The sequence below is a fragment of the Merops nubicus genome, unplaced genomic scaffold, assembly GCF_000691845.1.
Source record: "Merops nubicus isolate BGI_N331 unplaced genomic scaffold, ASM69184v1 scaffold132, whole genome shotgun sequence".
NCBI lineage: Eukaryota > Metazoa > Chordata > Aves > Coraciiformes > Meropidae > Merops > Merops nubicus.
Genome location: NW_008591310.1, coordinates 5,147 through 27,672, shown reverse-complemented (window position 1 = coordinate 27,672; position 22,526 = coordinate 5,147). Strand labels below are relative to the sequence as shown.

Below are 22,526 nucleotides of genomic sequence, written 5' to 3'. Positions count from 1 at the left end.
GAGCATGAAGTTATATGGCATTATTTGGAACATCCCTTTTGCTATTTTGGGACATGTGCCTGTTTTTGTCCCATCCCAACCTCTTGTACACCCCCAGCTCCCCCAAGTCTATTCACTGCAGGGGGCAGAGTGAGAAAGAGAGAAGACTTCAATGCTGTGCAAGTGCTGTTCAGCAACAGCTAAAACATTCCTGTGTTATCAGCATTGTTTTGATTCCTAATCTGAAACACAGCACTGTACAAGTGTCTCTGAAGAAAATAACTCCATCCCAGTGAGACCCAGTACAGAGCTATTTAATTTCCTGTCAACTGTTTGGTAAGGCAGAACACTGTCATCTGAATATTCATCAGAAAACATGGTTTACCTTAAGTTCTAAACCTCATGTGACTGATTTTTCCCCCTTGGGTTTTGTACACAGAATCTCTGACTGCTTTCATATTATCAGATGGCTTCTGCAGGGACTAGTTTATAGCCTTGAAATGTCTGCATATTTCTATTATCCTATTGGCATATTTTCCACCTCCTGTTTCTTTGCTGCCTTGTCAAAAAGCGCATTGTAAGGAAATTTGCCTCAGCCTCTCAAATCTCAAAAAGAAGGATCAGAATCTCCAGATGACTGTTTTGAAGACAGTGGTACAATTAGCAGTGCATCTGCCTCCTATTCTTGGAGCTCAGCCCCAACTTCTGTACAGTGTGAAAATCTCTGATGGTGATAAATATCAATCTTCTCAAAGTTAGTCACCAGCCCTGAAAACAGAGGTTCCTTCTGTCTCTTGTCCCATCTGAATATATTAAGAGTTCCTGACTCTCCCCCTTCACACTTGCATTTGCTGTGAAGGTTTAAAGGATCATGAGGTTTGATTGTCTGACACTGTAAGTGGAAGTGTTTGTGTTAATTTAGTATACTAAAGCAGGAGTGACTACGTTATTAGAGGTCATACAATATGCTGTATTCAGATTGCCTTAGTTCTGGTGCTGGATATATCTTAATGATGATTAATCTGGTGTTGTCTACCAGCTGGGAATCAAGGAACCTGAGTAGCATTTCCTCAGCTGTTCTTTCATTGTAGTTGAAATTTCGGGTACATCAATCTAAGTTTGTTCTCCTCCCAGGCAGTAGTAAAAATTGCAACTGTTATACTTTAGAAATTCTGTCTTTGAATTCAAGTGCTTATTCTGGTAACTTCAGGAGCCCGTTTTTTGATTTCATGTGCTCTTCACAGAGAGCTGGTATGGTGTGTGTATCCTTAGTGTTTTATGGAAGAGGAACTGTGATACTTCAGGAAGCCTTTGACATTTGTTTAGTGTTTCTGGCTTGGACTCAGTTTCTGTTTTGATGCTGGTAGTGTGCTGGATCCTTGCATTGTCCCGCGTGTGCTGATGGTTGCTTTCACTGAATAGTACTTGCTGCTGCTACCGTGGCCTTGTCTGGGCACTTTTAAAACGTGTTCCCTGTTTTAGCTCTGAAGTCTTAGGATAATATGTGCTTCTTTTGGGGCCACATCAGTCTCCTTTGGCCAGATGATCTAGTGACCAGGTTTTCTGATATATACCATGCTTTGACAGAGCAGTCAAGTATGTTCTCCTTTTATCTTTTACAAAATGACTGTAACATCCGAGGCCCTGAACTGATACCTTTCTTTGTGAGGTTCCAGTGATCTGATCTGTTCTACAAGTACTGGTTTCTCCTGTAGCAGAGTCAAATTGCACGTGGTAGCTATATAAACTTGCTGAACCTGCTCCAACCTTATATTCATTATGTGGGAACAAAGGGAGAAGGATTTGAACACAGTTTCAAGTTTCTGAAACGAGCACACATACCTTGAACATACATGAAAAGTGTATCCACTTTAATATCAATGCACTTCTGTACCAGATGTGGCAAAAACATCTGACTACTGTTCAGTAGCCTCCTGTCTTCTGGAGGCAAGAGCGGGTATGGGTGTGGACACGAGTATCGTAGAACACAAGGTGGAGCTCCAGCTCTACTGAACAAAATGGAAACGAGATAGGGATGAGTGTCCTGTGGGGAATACAAATGCAATAGAAACAGGACTGTAGCTCCTACTTCTTTTTATTCTTCTATATGGTGGGAATAGTTAAGCTTAGTGACACTTTCTCATATTTCTGAATGCTTTTTCCACCTTCTGCCTGTTTGTTGCTGGATGGTTACTACCTTGTTTATCCACTTTTTTAAAGTGGCGTAAGATTTAAAGCCATTATTTTTTTTTGTGCTATAGACAATGACATTCAACTAGGACATATTAAAATAATAAAGTACCAGGAAGTGTCAAAGTTACTATTGTTCTTTGACAGTGTAATATTTGTGCCTTCAATATACCCCGTATTTCTGTTACCTTAATAATGAAATTGCATGAAAAAAAGCCATAAATGGGAGAGGAAGAGATTGATAATGGGAATAATGAATCTGAAGTCCAAAGAGTGTGGTAAGGTTTGCTGGTGAACTTTGCAGGAAAAAACAAAACCAAACCAGTTCCTATTTAAGGCAGCTGTGCTGAGTGACTTTGATGCTAGTAGACAAAGCATGACAATTTCACTGACAAAACTTTGATTAGATGATTTTTTTAAAAATGCTATGTAAAATGTCATAATAATACATGATAACAGCTGGAGCAAGCAGTATAGCAAGCTATATTTTAGGCATTGAAAGGAGGTGCAAATTTTCAGTGTGGTGCATAAAAAGTACTCTAAAAGCAATCTAAGAGGTTATGAAACTGTTGCTTAAACCCAAGCCTCATCTCAATGTAGTGTGATACATGAAATATGAGAAGTCAATAAAGGACAACTGGAAAATGAGAATATCAGCAAAGTTTTTCATGTAGTAAAGATTTCCCTACCTAAAGCATGATTTCTTCCTGATATCAGCCAGATTTTCCATGTGTGGCAGTCTTGTGGATAATTTCCCTTCTAATCACACAGAGAATAAATGGATATTCTAATAATCAAATAAGGCAGTTAAACCAGTAGTGTGATTAGGCTTCCCTTTTAACAATTAAAACCCCATTATTATAAACATTAATTTTAGTCTTTTAAAAAATTTGCCCAGAGGTTGTAGGATATAAGATATAATTTGGAGTTCCATTATGATTGAAGTGTGGTATATATTTTAGGTAGTGGAAAACAAGCAGAAGGAGAAATAATGTTAAGTTTATTCAAAAGATATTTTAATAAATTATCCAAGAATAATATAGTTCATCAAGGAGGTTGTGTGCAGCCTTATCGCAGAATGTGCAATAAGTTTTAAGGAAATGAGAGCTCAGATGTAAGAGGGTTGAAATAAGATAGTCTATGGCTCTGATTTTGATGTTGGACTGTGGAATGCAGATTATGATATCCAGGAATCAACAGAAAAAATATTGCTTGGATAAAGAACAGTTAATTTGACTGTTAAGTGTTTGGATACATACAGACTATGTTAGTAAAGTCTGTTGATTCATATCATATCAATCTTTATTATCAGCAACACCCAATCTTAGTATCTACCAAAGTGTTATTTATGTGCAAAACAAAGTATTTCATTGTACTGGTTTATCTGATCAGGAATGATGACTTTGTTTCCCTGCAGATTGAATTCACTAGAACAGGACTTCAGGCATCTCTCTTGGTAAAAGCTCCGGAAACAGGAGAATTATTAGTGAATTTTGACTCTCAAATATTAACTTTAATCAGAGAAACAGATTGCATGGCTCACATGTGCCTTGAAATCCCGCCATCTGCAAGTATTATTCAACAGAAGAGAGACTGGTATAAGAAGATTGTCAACAATTTGCATGTGGGTTTATTGTAGTTATTTTATGTACATGTAGTGTACATTAAGATGTCTAGGTTCAAAACATAACAAAGACAAAAAATGAAGATCAACTATTACGCATTAAGAGAACATTGAAAAATGTATTTTTTATCTTTATGACTGTTTGGAGGCACTTTAAAAATTAATTCCTTGGCTTTGCATTTTCTGTGAAGCCAGTTTAAAGATGCATGGGTTTAGAAAAGCTGTGCAGAGCTTGGGAAAGAGATGAGGATGGGGAGGAAAGGAGGTTTACGAGATGACTTGCTCTGTTGGTAGCTTTCTAAATGATAAGCAATTATATCTTATCCATTAGTGGAGGCAATGTTGAATGCACTTTGTTTTGAGATCATAGCTGGGAGGAAGTAACAGGTTACATGCCTTTCAAAAATGTAAAGCATCCAGCAAGTAGCAGCACATACTTCCTGCCACCGGTGTTTTACACAGATTGTCTGTGGAATAGTTGAAAAGAGAGAAGCTAAATCTTCCCTTTCTCCTATCTTCTAAATTCTTTGGATCATTTTGTCTGCTTACAAACAAAGGTTCTCAATGACTCAAGATGAGGATTCAAAGACAGGTGTCCAGAAAACTATAGCTGAAATGAAAAAAAAAGTCATATTAAGTCATAAAGTTGTTGCAAAGATTTTTTTTTTTTTTTTTTTTTTCCAAATCAAGCTAGATAAGAGGTTAAAAATGCATTAGAAACCAAACCCCGTATTAAAGCTCTAATAAGGCTGGTCTAATACTGCTGCTGAAAAGTTGGCTTAGATGCGTTGTTTCCTTGGGCCTTTTTGTCTCCTGGAACATTCATTTAGAGTCTGATATTTTTCTGTGTTGTGGATTCACCCTGCTAGGCAGCTAAGCATCACCCAGACAGTTGCTTACTCCCCACAGTGGGATGAGGGAGAGAATGTGAAGGTTAAAAGAGAAAGCATGTGCTCTGAGATAAAGACTTTTTAGTAGATAAAGCAAAAAGCTGCATAACCAAGCAAAGCAAAATAAGGAATTAATTTACTGCTTCCCATCAGCAGGCAGGTGTTTAGCCATCTCCAGGAAAGAGGGCTGTATCACGGTTACTTGGGAAGATAAACACCAGAGCTCTGAATGTCCTACTTCCTTCTTCCTCCTCTAGCTTTTATTTTTGAGCATGATGTCATATGGTATGAAATATCCCTTTGGGCAGCTGGGGTCAGCTGTCCTGGCTGTGTTCCCTCCCAGCTTCTTGTGTGTCCCTGGCCTACTTACTGGTGGGGTGGTGTGAGAAGCAGAAAAAGCCTAACTGCAGTATGATCAGTGCTCAGCAACAGCCAAAACGTTGGTTTGGTCACAAATCTAAAATGTGGCACCATACGAGCCACTATGAAAAAAATTAACTTCATCCCAACTAAAACCAATACAACCTACAAAGATGAATTTCCATGTGAAGTAATAATTGCATCATTGTAAAGAACAAAAAATAGTGAATTTCAGCCAAAAATAATGGAAATATTTCTCAAACAATTGTCATTTCTTAAGAGTTTCAGTGATGTCCCCCCAGAGGAATTTTCTTAATTCAAGTTGTGATAAATATGTCCATGTGAAGAAGTTCAAAATAGTGTATATGAACTAATGCTTCATTCTCTGTTTATTTCAGGTGATGCTGGCAGAATATAAAAGAATCAAAATGAAAATACAGCCCCCTGTTGAACAACTGATGGCTCCTTGGTTAGCGGATGTAGATGATGCTATCCAGCCAGGTCTAGTGTTGCTGACCTGGACATCTTTGAATATTGAGAAATATACCAATACAGTTTTTTACAAGCTGGGTAAGACACTTGCCTCCTTTCATCAACTTCTGCTTTGCTTCTGTATAAATGCAAGCTATATTATTGAGCTTACTATCCTATGTATGATTATTATAACTGACTTATACGTGAAAGAAATCAGAATTTTTACCTGTCCTGTACTTCATTGAAATTCTGCTTTATAATAGTACCTTCTTTTTGTCTCACTTATTTATCAAATTTTGACTAATAGGGATGGGATCCCAATGGTCAGTAAGGATTAAGCCAAGCATGAAGCAGTGTGGAAAAGGTCCTATGTATTTTGAATTCAAAGAATGATATCTACATTCTGAAAAGTTCTCCTAGGTTTCATCTTGCTTTGTTTTTTCTATAATGTGCAAAACAAATTCTCAGGGGATAGTATCTCGAATGAGTTGGCAGTGTCACTGCTCAATAGCTTTTCATTTTAACCTTTTTCTTAAACGTCGTTCTCTTTAAAACTAATGAACACAAAACTTGGACAAGAGCTTTAGAAAACAGATGAGCTTGTAGTCTTTGCAAAAGATTATCACAACATTATATGATGTGTAATTGTTTCTGAAGATAACAACTTCCTTTTGCTTCAGCATAATTACTACATCAAACAGATTTTGCTTTTCAAAAGCATATAAGTAGCTATAGTGGGAATTTTCTTTAGTTGAAATCGCAAATTAAAATGCATTTTGGATGCTAACTGGACTTTATTTAATTTTGAATAATACAACTAGTTTGAGTCTGGAACAGGAACCTTGCTGCTATTTCAATTTTGCATTGAAAGAAAATTGCTACTAAACTGTGAAAATTCTAGTGATTGTTTTCTGTTAACTGTTATTTGGCTTCTAACATTTTTTTTTAAGAATAAATATTTTATTTGTCAAAAGTTTGTTACTAGTAGGTTTGCCAAGCAGTAACTAGTTCAAGCTATAGGAGAAATATTCCAGAACCTCAATTGAATTTTAATGTATGTGTGTTTGAAATACATATACTTTAAGCTCACCTTACATATATATCTAATATTTTGCTTATTATCTTTTAGGATGTGGATAACATATGATAGGTGAGCATATGTTGTGCAAAAAATTAATTATCATTTCAGTGGTGAATCTTGGCATAAAAGATGGCAAAAAGTTTACATGGTTGAAGTAAGCTGGTTAAGGTGTAGAATGAATATAAAATTTAGTATCCTAGTTTGCTGAAGTAAAAACTTAAGCAGGACTCTGCAAAGACTATTGTTTCAAAGTTTTAAGCTTGTCTTTAATCTTCTGTTTTCTTCAAAAGCTGGTCTGGAGTTGTTGCTTGATCGAGTGAATGACTTGATTGAATTTCGTATTGATGCTGTCCTTCAAGAAATGAATAGAGTGCCACTTTGTAAGTTGCCAGAAGATGAACCACTGAGCTGTGAGGAATTTCTCCAGATGACTAAGGTTATTAGATAAAAATTTTGTAAAGAAGAGTTCAATGGCTTTGAATTAAGATATTTTCCCTTTCTTATGAAATAAAACCAGTGCAGAATTACTGAGGCATACTTGGGAAAATGAAGTAAGGAAATGCTCACTTGTTTGGATGGAACCTTAAAAAGGAACAAAAATACCAAATTCAAATTGGTCCTGAGCGGAGATGTTATTTTCTGAGTTTATTGATGTCAAGCCGACTGCTGTATGATATTTCTTTTATGTTTTGATATCACTCAACTTAAATGTTTTTGTTCTGCAAGAGTGTCTTTTTTTTGTCATAGTTGCTTGTTAGAACCTTTAAATAAGGGAATTGCCTATCTAAAGCCTGTGAATAGCTTCATAACAAGACAGGCCAAGTCTTTGCCAGGAGAGAGTACATACTATTGAAACAATAGTGTGGTGAATATCTTTGTTCATCCCAAGTTCTCCTGAGTTGGTGATGGGATGTGCAAAATATGCTCAGAAGTATTTGTGTGAAGCTATTCTGGGAAAACGCCCTTCTTTCACCTCCTCAAAATACTCCTATGTTGAGGAGGATTAACTGTAAAAATGTAAGTTGTTAATCAGTTAGAAAGCTGTATAAGCTAGTTAAAAATTGTCAGAATAATTTTTCTGAGACAATAGTGAGATATTCTGGCATTTTAGGATATGTCTACCATTTTTTCTCCTGAAATAAGCTTTGCTTTGGAAAAGATGGTAAAAGATCACATAGATAATCCCTATCCCTGGCCTCTTGTAGCTGTAAATACTACAAATTAAAGTTTGATTTCTCTTAGTGCACTTAAATTTTTGCCGTTCCTCTTCTGCCCCTTGTTACAGCTCACCTTGTTATTAAATACAAAGTAAAACTTAATATATTTTATGGAGTGAATGATGTTTTATAAGCCTCACAATCCATAGCTGCTGTGTGTTGATCCCGCTGCTGCTTTTTTGGTAGGGCTGGTATTTAAGCCTATATTCACTAAAGTGAAAATATGTGAGAGTGAGCACAAAAAACTTCTCAACACTGTATGGTAATTGATATTGTTAAATGTTGACCTTCTGCAAGAAACTTGAGTTGTTACATAGGAATTGCTACACCACAACAGCCAATCTGAGTTAGCAGAGTAAGTGATATACTAACCCCAGTTACAGGTACAATGAAAATAGCAACAGTGTTTGTAAGCTTATTTTAGTTTTTAATTAAAAGGAACTAAAACTGAGTTCTATCAATGAAATTACTGCAGCAAAAAAGGTTATGATGTGGGAAAAAAAAACCAGAGTACTGTGTTTAGTAGTTGCTGTGATACTGCAAATAAGACCTGGCTTCTCTCTCAAGTAGACCAAATCATTAGGAAGATCAAAGATTGTGTCTTAAAATTTGGAAACGACTCAATTTTGCTAATGGTTGAATTTTTCCAATTACTGATTTTTAATTAAATGGAGGTAGCCCAGTTTGATTAAGCTTAAAGTAAAAGGAGATAACAAAGAAGAAAAAAATTAAAAGGCATGTATAGTTAAAAATTATAGTAACTAAAGCATACTTGATCAGTTTTATAATAAGCATTAAAGGAAAAGCTGCATAATACTTTAATGTATTTCTGGATTTTATTAAATCTCATTCTTCGATTCCTTCTTCCACCAGTTAATACTTTTCTTGTTTATTCTAATCATAAATACAGCATTTGATAGACTTCTGTTTCCTATGTAGCTTTAAATGGGGAATAAGATTGGCTAATACTTAAAGAAAGATTAAATCTTCCATGTCTACATTGGAAAGTTAAGGGAATTAAGAAGCACTTGGTTTTGGGAGCCCTTTAATAGAAAAAGGCTTTATAAATGTTAATACTTTATATTAACTGTGGATGAGTCATGTGACTTAGGAAACAAGACTCTGCAATTTTGAAAGCATTTAGGATGTCTTGTTTGGCACAACAAAGAATCCAACAGGAAATAGTTTGGAACAAAGCAATTTAAAAAGAATGTCATGTGTTGATCTTGTTTTCCACCAATCTGAGGCCTTGACATTTGTGTTGCTAAAGGCTGCTGTGACCATGAAGTAGACATGAGAAGCAGGAAGATAAGAAAATATGTTTGTTTTGGTTTGATAACAGGAGCTCTGTATAAAAGGTTCTCGGATTTTACATTTAAAAAGCTCACTGGTGGAAGATGCAGCTAATGAGCTGATTAACATGTTACTGGACACTGAGGTACAGGTCCAAAAAGAACAGTCAGTTGTGCCCGCTGGTGAATTAAGGGAGAAAAATACAGGTAAGTAGACGGTATTGCAGCTCTGTGCTTATGTTTCTTTTGCATGCCAATAGTACGTGTTGGGGGGATGTGTTGGGAATCAGCTTAACTGACTCAAGTGTCAATCACTACCTAGTATCTGAAGATTTTTGTTTGTATTTGCCTGTATAACAGATCATCAAAAAATCATCTATCATCTCCGAAATAGGTCGGTATTATCAGTATAACTTGCATATTTAAATGTTAATGCCATAGAAGTGGCTGCTTAGAGGCTTCAGTTAATTGTAGGACTTCCTCGAGAGAGAATTACAGAAGTAATATCTAAATTTTGGTGATAATCATATCAGTTTGTACTGAGTAGAGAAGGTGAATTGGAGTAAAAGGACTGTTACATTGAGGTACAGGTTACAAATGAGTATAATCTGCACTTCTGTAAAATTTAGCTGTGTTTCAGACACCTGTGGAGGTGTTGCTTTATTGTGTTTTCAAGTGTCATAAGTAAATTTAACTAACTAGATTTATGATTTTTAGCAACAGAAGAGGAAAGAAGATCAAAAAGCTTGACTTCCTCCCACAATTCCAGTGAGATAAGGGCTGGACTATCTCCTCCAGCAAAGAGGAAGAGAATGGATTTAGAAGTGTTAGAGGAAGAAGCTAATGAACTACTTTCTTACTTCAATCAGTGTAATGTTGATGCCCTTTTGAAAGTCACTCGGAACACTCTGGAGACCATACGCAAGCGCATCCACACATCTTCCCTGATCAGCTTCTTAGGTGGCAGTTTTGCAGTACTGTGCTTTCTTAGCCTATAAAAAGAAATATATAAATGTAGTATCCCAGAACTATATAAAAAAGAGCCACATATGTAAAAGAGGGGAAACAAGGGAGTTTGAAAAAGCTGTGTTGTTAAACCACAGTTGATAATATGTTGTATTTACAAAGGAGGTTTTTTTTCCTGTGACAGTAGGGTTGTGTCATTATGATGATGATTCTCTTAGGACCAACTGTACTGTTCTGAAGCCAGATATTTAGAGCTGGAGTTGATAAGTGGTTACCTGTTTGACCTTGGCTTTTACATAAAACTATATGAAAAAAAAAATAGAGAAAGAAGTGTATTCTCTTTTTCTGACTAATTGCCCTCAGATCTTTCTATACATTATGATGGAACACTCTTTTGAAATGTTTTCTTCTTACATACTTTTAAGAAACAAAAATCAAGACATGCTATATCTCTATAGCATGTAAGGCATACGGTATTATGAGATTCCAAGGTGGCTTTGTGCCCAGTTTAGTATGTTGACTGGGAGAACAAGACAGATAACAAAATTTTCTGCTAGACAGAGTTTAGCTGCACAGAACAATTTTAAGAGGAGCTTCATGGAGAGAGAAAGCATGACACTTAGCTTCACTTGTGTTGCTATAGACTTTACCAATAGATCTTGTAAATTACTCAGGAATCTTTTTTTCCCTTAAGAAATTACTCTCAGTACTCCACACTGGGATATATATATACACATATATTGGTTTATATCATTACAATGTCTAGTCTAACATCTTGGAAAAACATGTGAACCACTCTTTTTTTTTTTTTTTCCCCCCCCTTTCATTTAGAAAATCACAATGCTTCTAAGCAGAAAAAGAGTGCTCATCCTATAATTAGGACTAATATTAACCTATCTATCCCTAACATCATCATGACACCCTCTTTGGATGAGGTACAGCAGACACTTAATAAAGCTGTAGACGGCATTGTGAAAGTAATGAAAGGAGTTGGACAGTGGAGTGAGGAGAGAATATCCAAGGTTTGTGTTTTTAACACCCTTACTTAAAACTAATGTTTCAAAACTACTGGAAATAGAAAATGAAATTTTATTTCTTCCCCAGAAGAAAATGTTAGAAAGGAAAGCAGCTGTGTTGCGGTGTGAGAGCAGAGACAATGATTCTGATGATGGAATAAAAGAGATTGGAAAGAAAAACATTCATGGTAATGATAAATTCTGATGTGACTCAATTTGCGTGTTAGGTAGATGTGATTTATACAGCATGTGTTAAAGAATATTAAATACAAAAGGCATCAAAAGTGGCAGGATGCAGGCTTCATAGATTTTAGACTACCTCAGAGAATGAATAGGATATAATAATAATGCCAGAACCTCTCTTTGTGATTAGAAACCAGGCTTGCCTGAAGATACTTGTCTTTGTGCAGATTTGAGTAAGGGGAATTTATTTTTGTGCCTCTCAGAGTTGTACTGCCTTGGGTTACATCTGCAACATGTGAAAAGCTGCTAGGGTGCCAGCTTGGGCAGAATAGTAGAAATTGTGAATGAGTTTGGAAAACAATTATAGCCACTATCACCACAACAAAGATCTTTCATGATTTGCTAGTGTGGTTTGTAACTTGGCACGTTCAAATGCCATCTTAACAGTTGTGCTGAAATTCCTTTAAGAAGGGTAAGCTGAACGTCAAACCTGGTATTAATTAGATGTGTCTATATAAGTTGCAGTATTGGTGGAGAAAGGATTGTGTAGACGATTGAATAAATTTCAAAAAGGATTTTAACTTAATCAGTTTTATGATTAGACATGGAATTAAGTTATTGAAGGCATTAATTCAAGAAAATTTAAGATGGTATCTTTGAGTACTCATTTTTTTTCTTGTCTGAAATGCCAAATTAATTTTCTACTTTATACTTCAGGTGTTTCAAAAATATATTTAGTCTTTCTAGGTTAGCTCCCTCATATACACCTAAAAAGTAGGAAAGTTAAACTTGAACTAGTTAAGAAAAGAAAATGTTCTTTTAAAACTAAGAATTTCTTTTGCCTGAGATGAAATAAGAAATGACAGTGAGTTCAGTCTTAGGGTATTTGTTAACTAATGGACCTTCCTTTTATCTTCCTTTCCTTTTGAGGACTGGCTATGGTCATTTTTTTGGATTGAATGTTAATTTGTATTTTAAATTGTCAGTTGTTGTTTAATCCACTTTATTTCAGCAAATAAAAATATTTATGGATTTGCTTGGTGCTGACATATCAATAAACCACTTAGGTTAATTGTACAGGATAAACCTTGGGGAGGGGTGAGAGAAAAAGAAAGATTATATTTGAAAGTTTGGAGTGGAATTTATTCTAAATTTGACAAGAGTAGTTAGATGAAACAAGTGTTATAAAATGGAGTTTATGAATTTGTGCCAATTATATTGTCCACCTAGACTTCTGCTTGCCTTTTTGATTAATAAGAACATTTAAAATGCATGTTTATTGGAAAAAAAGGACATTAGTTTTTGTCTATAGGAATTTGCTTGGCCTAAACAGTATGTCTGTCTTAAAACTGCCTTTTTATCTGAATCTGCCTTTATAGATAGTGTGTCAGATGCAGCATCACTCAGCTTGTCTGATCCAGTGCAAAGTCAGAACTACTTCAAGAGTGTTTCGGAGAACAAAGAAATTATTAAATTAGTATCTTTACTCAGCACTGCTATTAATTCTACAAAAAGGGTAAGACAATCAAGATATTAATTTAATATCACTATCCAAGGGATATTAATGTATTACTTTTAACATCCTTGGGCAATAAGAGTAGACATTTAAAGCAGTAATTAAACATAGGAATGAAAAAGTATAGGGTGGTGAATGGAAAACCTGTGGCTGCAAATTTGCAAATATGCTTTGAAAGTGTACCATGGGTTAAGTGTACTCTGCTCAGAAATTTGAGGTTTTGAATATTACATAAAGAAAAACAGGTTTGATAAAAAACATATTTCCAATTGGTAAAATGTCATTTAAAAAAATCTCTAGATGTAATTGAGTTGCGTGTGTTTAGTATGGGGCTGGTGGTAATTGTACCAGTGTGTTAAATACAGTTCTGTTTGGATAGAAACTCTAACTGACTGCCTGTTATGAAAAGTACATGAAGGTTTTTGGAAGAAAACTGGCTGTCAGCTTGGCATTTATAAAGTGCTGTGTGGGATTTGCTACTGGAAGTTAGGAGATAGCTTAAGGGATATGCGTATTTTCTTTGCCCTTTTCTTATTCTATTCACTCTCTAGTAAACTATAGGTATTGAACTGGTATTTCTTTGGGAAACTCTGCATTAGTTCCTCCTAGGGCCATCCAACCCTACAATGGAGTCTTGCTAGGTGGAAGTTTTTGGCTCAAAGCCTTATAACTTCAGTGGTGTTGAAGCATAACTAGTACAATGATATGCAGGCTTGTACTGAAGACTAAATTGCAGCTGATAGTGGTGTAGAGTTATCTTGGTATTTTGATACTCAGTATTTTGTAATTGGAAACTTTTCTCATTTAGCCAGGTTTAAAAGCCTGCAAGTACTATGTTTATTTTAAGTCATAATGTGGATTATCTCTCATAGCAGTCACGTCTCATTTACCTGTTTAATTAGCTGAAGTGATGGTGACGTAACTTTGTCTGACATCTTCCTGAGCTCCTGAGAACCAGGAAAGTAATTTTTCTGCACTCTCCTTAAAAGATACTCAAATCAAAGATACCTGAATTTTGTGTAGAATTTAATGTTAACATCACCAACATCATACCTGTAAAAAAAAAAAAAAAAGTCTCATAACTTCATTATTTGAGAATTAATTGAGTCACTGCTGTTGTTATGTTGGGCCCTAGAGTTCAGGTTTCAGTTGCTAGTCCATTAAGTGATAGAGAAGGACAAATACTGCATCCCAGTCTTAGAGGAGTAGTTTCTGTGTTACTTCCCACTGATTCCTTGTATTTTATTGACTGAAGAATCACTTAGTTGGAAAATACTGTGACTGATTTGACAAACTGGATGTGATTGACATACAGTTCCTGGCAAGGCTTGTGATTGCTAATGAAACTTAGTTTAGCATAAATTTACCAGCAGCTTTCTGTTTAGGAATATGGTGCAACCTACTCCACTATGGAGTTTCAAATGTATTCTGATGAGCAGATGCTAAGAAATTATATGTATGCTATATGCATAATGCTGAGAGTCTTTGAACTTCTAATGTGTTTCAGGAAGTTCTTGCAGCTTTGGAGAGTTTTAGTTGTTACCACCATATATGGCAGAGGGACAAGGAGGAAACTATTGGTAAATTAGTGATGGGAAACCCATTACTCTCTTTTGAATCTGAAATTCTGCATTTCCAAGAGTTGGAGCTGAAGATCAATTCTGAGCCTGAATACATCCGCGTGGGAGCTGTTGCACTGTACACTGGTAGAGTTCAACTTTCCACTTCTCTCTAGAGACCTATCCTTTCTGACTCATGTAGGAGACAGATGGTGCTTAGTTTTGGGTGGATGAAATCTTTACTTTTTTTGTAGCTCAGTTTCCACATCACCTAAATAGTTTTTGCATAAGCATTTTATACCAGTGTAAAAGAAAGGACAGTTGTGAAGTACAGTGGACTGTAAGAAATGCATGAAACTGATTTTACAGTGCATGTCAACTCTGAGAAAGGAGCGTGCTTTCTCCATTAAGAAAGGGTGTCAGCAAAATGTCTTTGATTATATTATAAGGAGAAAAAAAAACCTAGAGAACCAAACTGTCTGTTGAATCTCAGTTTAGGTGAGATAGTTCTGATATTTAATAAATCAAAAGGCCATCAGGTATGAGAGCTGAACATGGGAAGAGGCCATGTGTGAAGGAGAAAATGCACAAGTGAAATCTGCACAGAGAATGAATAGGTAACAGGGTTGAAGTTATATCTGGCTAGGATTTTATGTGATGCCTGTGTTGGTATTGATTTTTGACTCTTCTGTTGAGAAACCTGAGGAAGAAATTTTAATGTAATGGCAGAGCTTTGGACAAGTGGACTGGATTGTTGCAAAACTGGGCAGCAGCTAAGTGAGACTTCTGTTTTCTCTCTACATGTTTGTCACTTGGTTCCACTGATGGTGTAAATAAAGCTTATAAATATTAAATGGTTGATGGACCATTGGTTTCATTAAATGTCAGATAAAGCTATCTGCTTTTTCTGATTCTTCAGCTTCCGTAATCAGACTTGTACTTTTCCCCATTTTATTTTTTTTTTGAAGATTACTATTTGAAAATATTTTAGACTTGGATGGTGATATTAACCAATTTGTTAGTGATGTGTAGGACAGAAATGTGTATAATGATATATGAACAAGATGACAAGTATGAAGTCCAGCCTCATTATATATTTTGAGAAGATTAGGAGGAAAGCAAACCTGAATTACAAGCAATTCTATAAACCACTTTAAGGTGTCAGTGTGATTTCATCTTCTCTGTACATGGATGGTTAGACTGAAAAACCAGAATGGGGAGTGAAGAGAACACATACTGAAAAAAAGATTAAAAATCCATCCTAAAAAATACGTACAATATCTAAATATCTGTTCTTTCTTCAATATTTTTAGCTGATCTGAAACTAGCACTGAGAGCAGAAACCAAAGCCTGGGTGACTTTGTTGGGGTATCATTGTAATAAGAAGTACCAAACGGAGATGGAAGCAATTTTCACTTTCATAGAGGAAACTGGCAAGAAGCTCAATCGCCCTATCAAGGACCTGGATGATATAAGAAGAGCCATGTCAGCTTTGAAAGAGATCAGAGAGCTACAGATCTCCATAGACTCTCAAGTTGGACCCATTGAGGTAGTTAACAGAAATGTTGGGTGTCTGGGTACTGTCTCTAAAGAGCAATTATTTTCTGGGTTAAAGCTTAACTGTGCACTTTGAAGAGGTATGATTTAATATGTGCTTAAATATTGGGTGTTCTTATAAACCTTTTTTGCACAGAACTCCATTTTGGACAAATATAAACTTGCTGAGTTGAGAGCTGGTTTAGTCAATAGTGCAGAAATTGAGTGATTTAGGTAAGAGGAGGATGAGAATACAGATATTTAATGCAAGAAAGCTTTTGCTACTTTGTGGAAGACGTCTGCATATGAAAAACATTGATTTTCCCCTTTTTATTTTTCTTTAGCTTAAACTACGGAAGAGAAGAAAGCTCATGTTAGGCAGGTTATATGAGAATGTGTGAGAGTGATTGCTTTACCCACTGTGTCATGGCTTGAAATAAACATAAACAATTGAATTCCTTAGAGGAGTTGACTTACTAGAATAAATTAATTGAGCATCTGAAAATGTAGGGGCTTTGGGCGATAGCAGATAATTGAAGACATGGATCAGAAAAATATTCTCATTAAAATGAAATTGAAACCTGTAGACTGCTGCAGTACTTCAACCAGAAATAATTTTTAGAGAGGCAGATTTCATTAGGGCAAATAATCTATCAGAAAGCAGAATGCTATGTGAAAGGTAAGGAGTTAAGGATAACTAGCTATTTTTTCACTTTGATATTTCTTCCAGCCTGGTATTCGCTTGCTGTGCTGTAGTAATTCTTATGCAAAAAAGAACATATTTTTCTAAGAAATTGTTCTCTTTTCTTATAAATTTGAAATGTTAGCCTATGTATATGTGTTTAAAATTAACTTCACTCACCATTTTGTGTGTCTTGATTCAACCTTCTGAACAGGAATCCTATGCTATGTTAAACAAATATGATCTGCTTGTAGCCAAGGAAGAGACAGAGAAGGTGGACACTTTGCACTACACTTGGGAAAAACTGCTAGCCCGTGCGAATGAAGTGCAGGATGAGCTCATTGCTTTGCAGCCAAACTTCAGAGAAGAGCTTGTGAGCACTGTGAAGAGTTTTACTGAAGATTGTGCACAGTTCTATAAAGATTACAATCAGGCAAGTGTTTCCAGTGTCATTACAGTAGCGGAAGTTTTGAGGAACAGAAGGAGCACAGAAAGATTGTGGGGTTGACTAATTAATATACTTTTACTGTCTGAAGAATAAATTTATTCTTATTAATGTGGTATGTGAGTTTCAGTGAAGGGCAAGGTTTGGTTAATTTTCATATATGACTAAAGGATGTAATGCTGGTAATCATCTCATAAAGATTAAGACTTGAGACATTCAGGGTTCATGATAAACAGCTAGTTAGCATGAGCAAATGTGAGGATTTGGATTAATTAGAAATCATTAGAATGTAAGAAATGTTTTTTGACATTGGATATAAGTAGAAATGACTTAAGTTCCTATATTCTTTCTCAGCAGAATAAAAATGAGTCAAGCTGAACCAATCTTGTATAATCTTCAAAGAAATGCTGATTTTTAATTGAAAAAGGAGCTACGATTGCCTAGCTTTTACACTATTATGAAAAATTCTGTCTTAAAAAGACAACTAATTGACTTCTTTGTTCTTTAAATGAAATATATGAAGTGCTTGTTCTAGTGGGTAACTGTGATCTCTTGGCTCAGTTATCTGATGTAGGAATGGAATCCTGCAGCTGCAAAAATGCTTGAGTTTAGCATTTAGAAAATGGTGATTAGAAATAAGTTGTGGCTATTTTAACTCTCATAATTCACTATTTAATTTTTTTGTATTACTTTTTTTTTTTTTCAGAATGGGCCAATGGTGGTTGGTTTAGAGCCTCAGGAAGCCAGTGACAGGCTTACTATGTTTCAGGTACTGTTAATTCTGAGACATTGCTTAATACTATTGCAGGTAGACTAACACCAGAAGGCTTTGAGAATGAAGCAGAGTATTTGAACTAATTTTCGTTGATACATAGGGTTACTGATTGGGCAAAGTCTATTTTAACTTACTGAAAGCTAATTTGTTATAATTTCTGTGGATTTTCAAGGAATACTGCTTAAAATCAGTTTTTATTTTTTTTTTGAAGCTAAGAGAGAGGCTGCATAGATAATGAGTAATAATTACTAGATTCAAGTATCCTGATGAGAGCCTGCTCTAAAGTTTGTATTTAGTTATAGGCTGTTCTTGTGTTCATTACTGTGTCTTTTTCTCAGAAATATAATTCTGTCCAATCTTCTCCCCCTCCTCCTTTTTTTTTGTTTTTAAAATTTTTTTTGATAGTATTAAAGGACTGTTTAAACTGACTGATTTTTCCTATTGAAATATTTCTTTGTGCCATAATTAATTTCTATCCTTTTAATGATTTCTACAGGTTTTTCTTTCCTATAATGCTATTCATTTGGCTTCCTACTATCCTCTCTCAGCTATATTGCAACCGGCAATGAAATTTTGTCTGTCATTGCTGCTTAAAAAGCTGTAATTCTTACTTTAACACTTCCATTAAAGAATTGCACAGCATACTTGGAGGGGTAGAATTTGCTACATCCACCTTTCTTTGCTTTGGACATCATGCTCTAACTCTTTCAAGTGCAAGATTCACATTTACTGTTTTATGGCTGTACCACGTAGAGTCAATGGCCTCCCTGTCCAAAGATGTGACCCCCAGCTAACTAGAAGTTACTTTTCTCATGAAAATTGCTGACGAAACTGATGACAGTGTCAGTTGTTAGTACTTCTCGTGTATCTTTCTAGTAGTTACTAGAATTAAATTGCTAAAGCAACTCTAAGCATAATGCCAGATCTTGGATGTTTTGTTATTTGATCTTTCTTAATATTATCTTTTTATTTTTCTTTCTCAGACTCGATTTGATAACCTTTTCCGGAAATATATTACCTGTACTGGTGGGGAAGTTCTTTTTGGTTTGCCTGTTACTCAGTATCCTCAGCTGCTTGAAATAAAGAAGCAACTGAATCTGTTACAGAAACTCTATAACCTATATAACAATGTCATTCACACAGTCAGTGGCTACTATGATATTCTTTGGTCAGAATTAGACATTGGAAAAATTAACAATGAACTTCTAGAGTTTCAGAACAGGTAAGAAAATTCTGCTGTGTTAAAGATACTTAAAATACTTTTCTTCTTACATATCATTATAATTAACATCAATAATAATATCTGAGCATGTATTTGTTCATTAAAACATGAAAAATGTGAGTTTTAATTGAAAAATATATCTGTTATCAACTTCATAAAATAAGAGAGATGGTTTAGACTGATTCTCTAAATGCTGAGGATTATCGTTCCTTAGAGAGCTTCCTGGTTAACTTTTTTTTTAAATGACATTGGAATATATGTTAAAGTTGCTATTTATTTTTCTCAAGAAGGGAAATTTCATTTGTTTATTGTAGTATTGTTACTCTCGAGAGATAGAGTCACCTTAGATGTCTAAGGCAAGTAAGTGAATAATAGTTTTCTTACAAAATGAGACTTAGTGCATGCACAGAAGCTGAACTTTTCATGAAACCAGGAATCAAATGTAAATCTTCAGACTCTGAGGAACAGGGTTTTTTTCCTAGAGCACAGAGCAGTATGTATCATGAACCTCACCAAAAGATGAAATTAAGGTGTAAAGATGTTCAGTTGTTTTTGAACATCGCGTGGACAAAGTGTATGAGAATTTTGCAGCTACACTCCTTCAGGGGAGCCTGCTCAGCTATCAGGTAGTGAAATAGACTGGAAACAGATTTTCTCACATACAGAATCTTCAAAATGCAGGTAAACTGAATTTGGAAGTTATGTGGTCTGCTGTTAAAACCATATATTGTGGTTAAACGGGTAACAGAAAGAAACTGTTTGAAGAGTTGCATTATTTCCATGTAGATGCTGTAAGCTTCCTCGTGGTGTAAAGGAGTGGCAGGCCTTTTTTGACCTAAAGAAGACCATTGAGGACTTCAGTGAATGTTGCCCATTGCTTGAGCGTATGCTGAGCAAAGCAATGATGCCTCGGCACTGGAAGCGCATTACAGATCTCACTGAACACAGCTTTGATGTGGAAAGTGAAACATTCAAACTGAGGAATATAATGGAAGCTCCACTATTAAAATATAAAGAGGAAATAGAGGTATTGTGAAGGAAGAGAAATGGATACATGAAACAAAACCATCTGCTCAAAAAGTATAGGAATGGCAGTAGTAAGAAGGAAAACAGTATTTCTAAAGGAAGAACAGAGAAGTGGACTAGCACTTCAGCTTTTGGTATAAAATAATGACACTGTTATATTGTGATGTCAGTTAATTTTTCCAACTCATGCAGCTTGGCCCAGGAGTTAATTTCTAAGGGTGCCTTGCTTTGCAACATGTGAAATGTAATGGAAAGTGTATTAAAAGTAATCGCTGCCTTCTTTTATTCCCCCCAAAGCTGGCCACAGCATGATGCGGTGTATAGATTATTAGTTATGGTGTTTGTATGTCTGTAGAGGTTTCCACCTGATAAATAGTTGCTCATCAGGCTTACTAGGATTAAAGGAAATATGAGTTAGGTTTTTATACCAGCAACTCGAACCATTCATTGCTTGTTTTAACATCCTGTTTATTTAAAAGGATATTTGCATAAGTGCTGTGAAGGAGAGAGACATTGAGCAGAAGTTGAAACAAGTGATAGCTGAATGGGACAACAAAACATTTGTCTTCACAAACTTCAAAACCCGTGGGGAACTTCTTTTAAGAGGTGACAGCACATCAGAAACAATTGCTACTATGGAGGACAGCTTGATGATTCTTGGCTCTCTCATGAATAACAGGTAAGAGGAAAAGGCAGGGGTATCGATAAAAATATCAGCAAGAGGCTTTGTGTTATTGAACAAATCTGTCTTTCCGAGAGAAGAAGAAAAATCAACATCTAGATAAAAACTAAGAGCTTGCTTGTCATTGAACTGTTTATGGGCTTGTTCTTACTGTCTGTACCCCTCCAATAAGTTCTTTTGAAAGCATGTGGATGCAGTTCAGACTCCCTGAATAATCAACTGGACAGTTTTCATTGGTGCAAGAAAGTGGTGACAAACAAAAAGGGGAACTCCGCCTGCTCGTGGAAGGCGTACTACGGGCATTACAGGGCACTGCTGCTCTCCCACTGGGAAAGGTCACTGTCTTTTGCCAAAGGTGCCGATTATCCCAGTTAAAATGAGTTTCAGTTTATCTGGTTTCACATGCCCAAGTCTGGAGATAAAATAGGGAACACAGAACCTGATCATCAGGCAGATGTTCAAAAGCAAGAGTTCAGTTGATAAAGACCTCTGGGAGTCTTGCAGCTTTCAAGGTGTTGCATACCCCCTTTTTGAAACCTCTTTACCTTAGAGTGAATTTGAAGTCTTGCTGCAATTCAGCTTCTGTTGGATCAGAGCTGTGCTATGTACCATGTGTACAAAACAAGTTGGAGCTGATTTGGTTGCAAACTAGCTGAATTGAGTCAAGAATAGATTTTTATATTTTCCCTTGACAAAGATAGAAGCAGCATAATTATGCCTCATCCTTATGAGTAATGTGCTGTCTTCAAAAGATTTGTTTCCTTCTTGAAATAAAGCATCTTTTTTTTTTTTAGATACAACACACCCTTCAAGGCACAGATTCAGAAATGGGTGCACTATCTTTCCAACACAACTGACATCATTGAGAACTGGATGACTGTGCAGAATTTGTGGATTTATTTAGAAGCTGTTTTTGTTGGCGGTGACATAGCAAAGCAGCTTCCAAAGGTTTTCAGACATTTTTTCAGTTTGCTTTTCTACATTTAAAAAATAAAATAGAGCTCTGATGTCATAATTGGTGCAGTAACATAAATTTCTTTTTTTTTGTACTCAATAAAACTTAGGTCAACAATGGTGACAGGAGTACTGTGTTAGAAAGAACAATAAAATTGTGTGAGCTGGTTGATCTTTCTATTTCTAGATTGCAAAATTGTTAACAAATATATGTTTAAGTGTTGTACCTAGAAGTAGCCCAGCCTAATTAGACTACCCTAGTAGTACCTACCTAATTAGACTAACCTTGTAGTACCTAGGAATCCCAATTATAAACTTTACTACATAGCTTTTCAAATTAAAAATTAACTTTAACTATTTTGGAAACAAATCTTCAAATTTTAAGTGTTCAGTACCGGCATAATGAATTTTCTGTCTTTTCCTGTAAGAATGTTTGAAAGAGAAAGTAGATAGCAGGCTTGACAGTCAAGCTGTGTTCTGTAAGCAGATTTGTGAAAAATCTTAAACTGGACACAGGATTACTAGTGAGAAGATTACTGGTGAAATTACTGTGTTCCAATTCTTCAAGCAAGTGCCTTTTCCCTCTTCTCTCTTTCTTCCTCCATTTCTTCCCTTCCACATTCATTATCACGTTTCAACAGGAAGCAAAGCGTTTCTCTAACATTGATAAATCCTGGGTGAAGATCATGACCCGAGCTCATGAAACGCCTAATGTTGTTCAGTGCTGCATTGGAGATGAAATCATGGGACAGTTACTACCACATTTACTAGAACAGCTTGAAATCTGTCAGAAATCACTCACAGGGTAAGATTACTACAAGACCACAGTCTGGGGAAGATGGTTGTGGATTATATAA

General features: G+C 35.7%; 1 protein-coding gene across 1 annotated transcript in view; it reads left to right on the top strand.

Annotated features, from left to right (window-relative positions):
* The window catches only part of LOC103782428 (dynein heavy chain 5, axonemal-like), a gene marked incomplete at its 3' end in the record, with an annotated part of 50,085 nt that overhangs the window by 23,266 nt on the left and 4,293 nt on the right, over positions 1-22,526 (top strand). Inside the window, exons 15-31 of the mRNA XM_008950197.1 lie at positions 3,587-3,793; positions 5,442-5,613; positions 6,889-7,034; positions 9,158-9,314; positions 9,825-10,067; positions 10,905-11,095; positions 11,178-11,277; positions 12,652-12,788; positions 14,296-14,494; positions 15,661-15,896; positions 16,780-16,998; positions 17,717-17,779; positions 18,769-19,007; positions 19,794-20,034; positions 20,513-20,712; positions 21,510-21,663; positions 22,311-22,474. Coding sequence (XP_008948445.1) covers positions 3,587-3,793; positions 5,442-5,613; positions 6,889-7,034; positions 9,158-9,314; positions 9,825-10,067; positions 10,905-11,095; positions 11,178-11,277; positions 12,652-12,788; positions 14,296-14,494; positions 15,661-15,896; positions 16,780-16,998; positions 17,717-17,779; positions 18,769-19,007; positions 19,794-20,034; positions 20,513-20,712; positions 21,510-21,663; positions 22,311-22,474 — 3,068 coding nt within the window. The remainder of the gene's footprint in view (positions 1-3,586; positions 3,794-5,441; positions 5,614-6,888; positions 7,035-9,157; positions 9,315-9,824; positions 10,068-10,904; positions 11,096-11,177; positions 11,278-12,651; positions 12,789-14,295; positions 14,495-15,660; positions 15,897-16,779; positions 16,999-17,716; positions 17,780-18,768; positions 19,008-19,793; positions 20,035-20,512; positions 20,713-21,509; positions 21,664-22,310; positions 22,475-22,526) is intronic.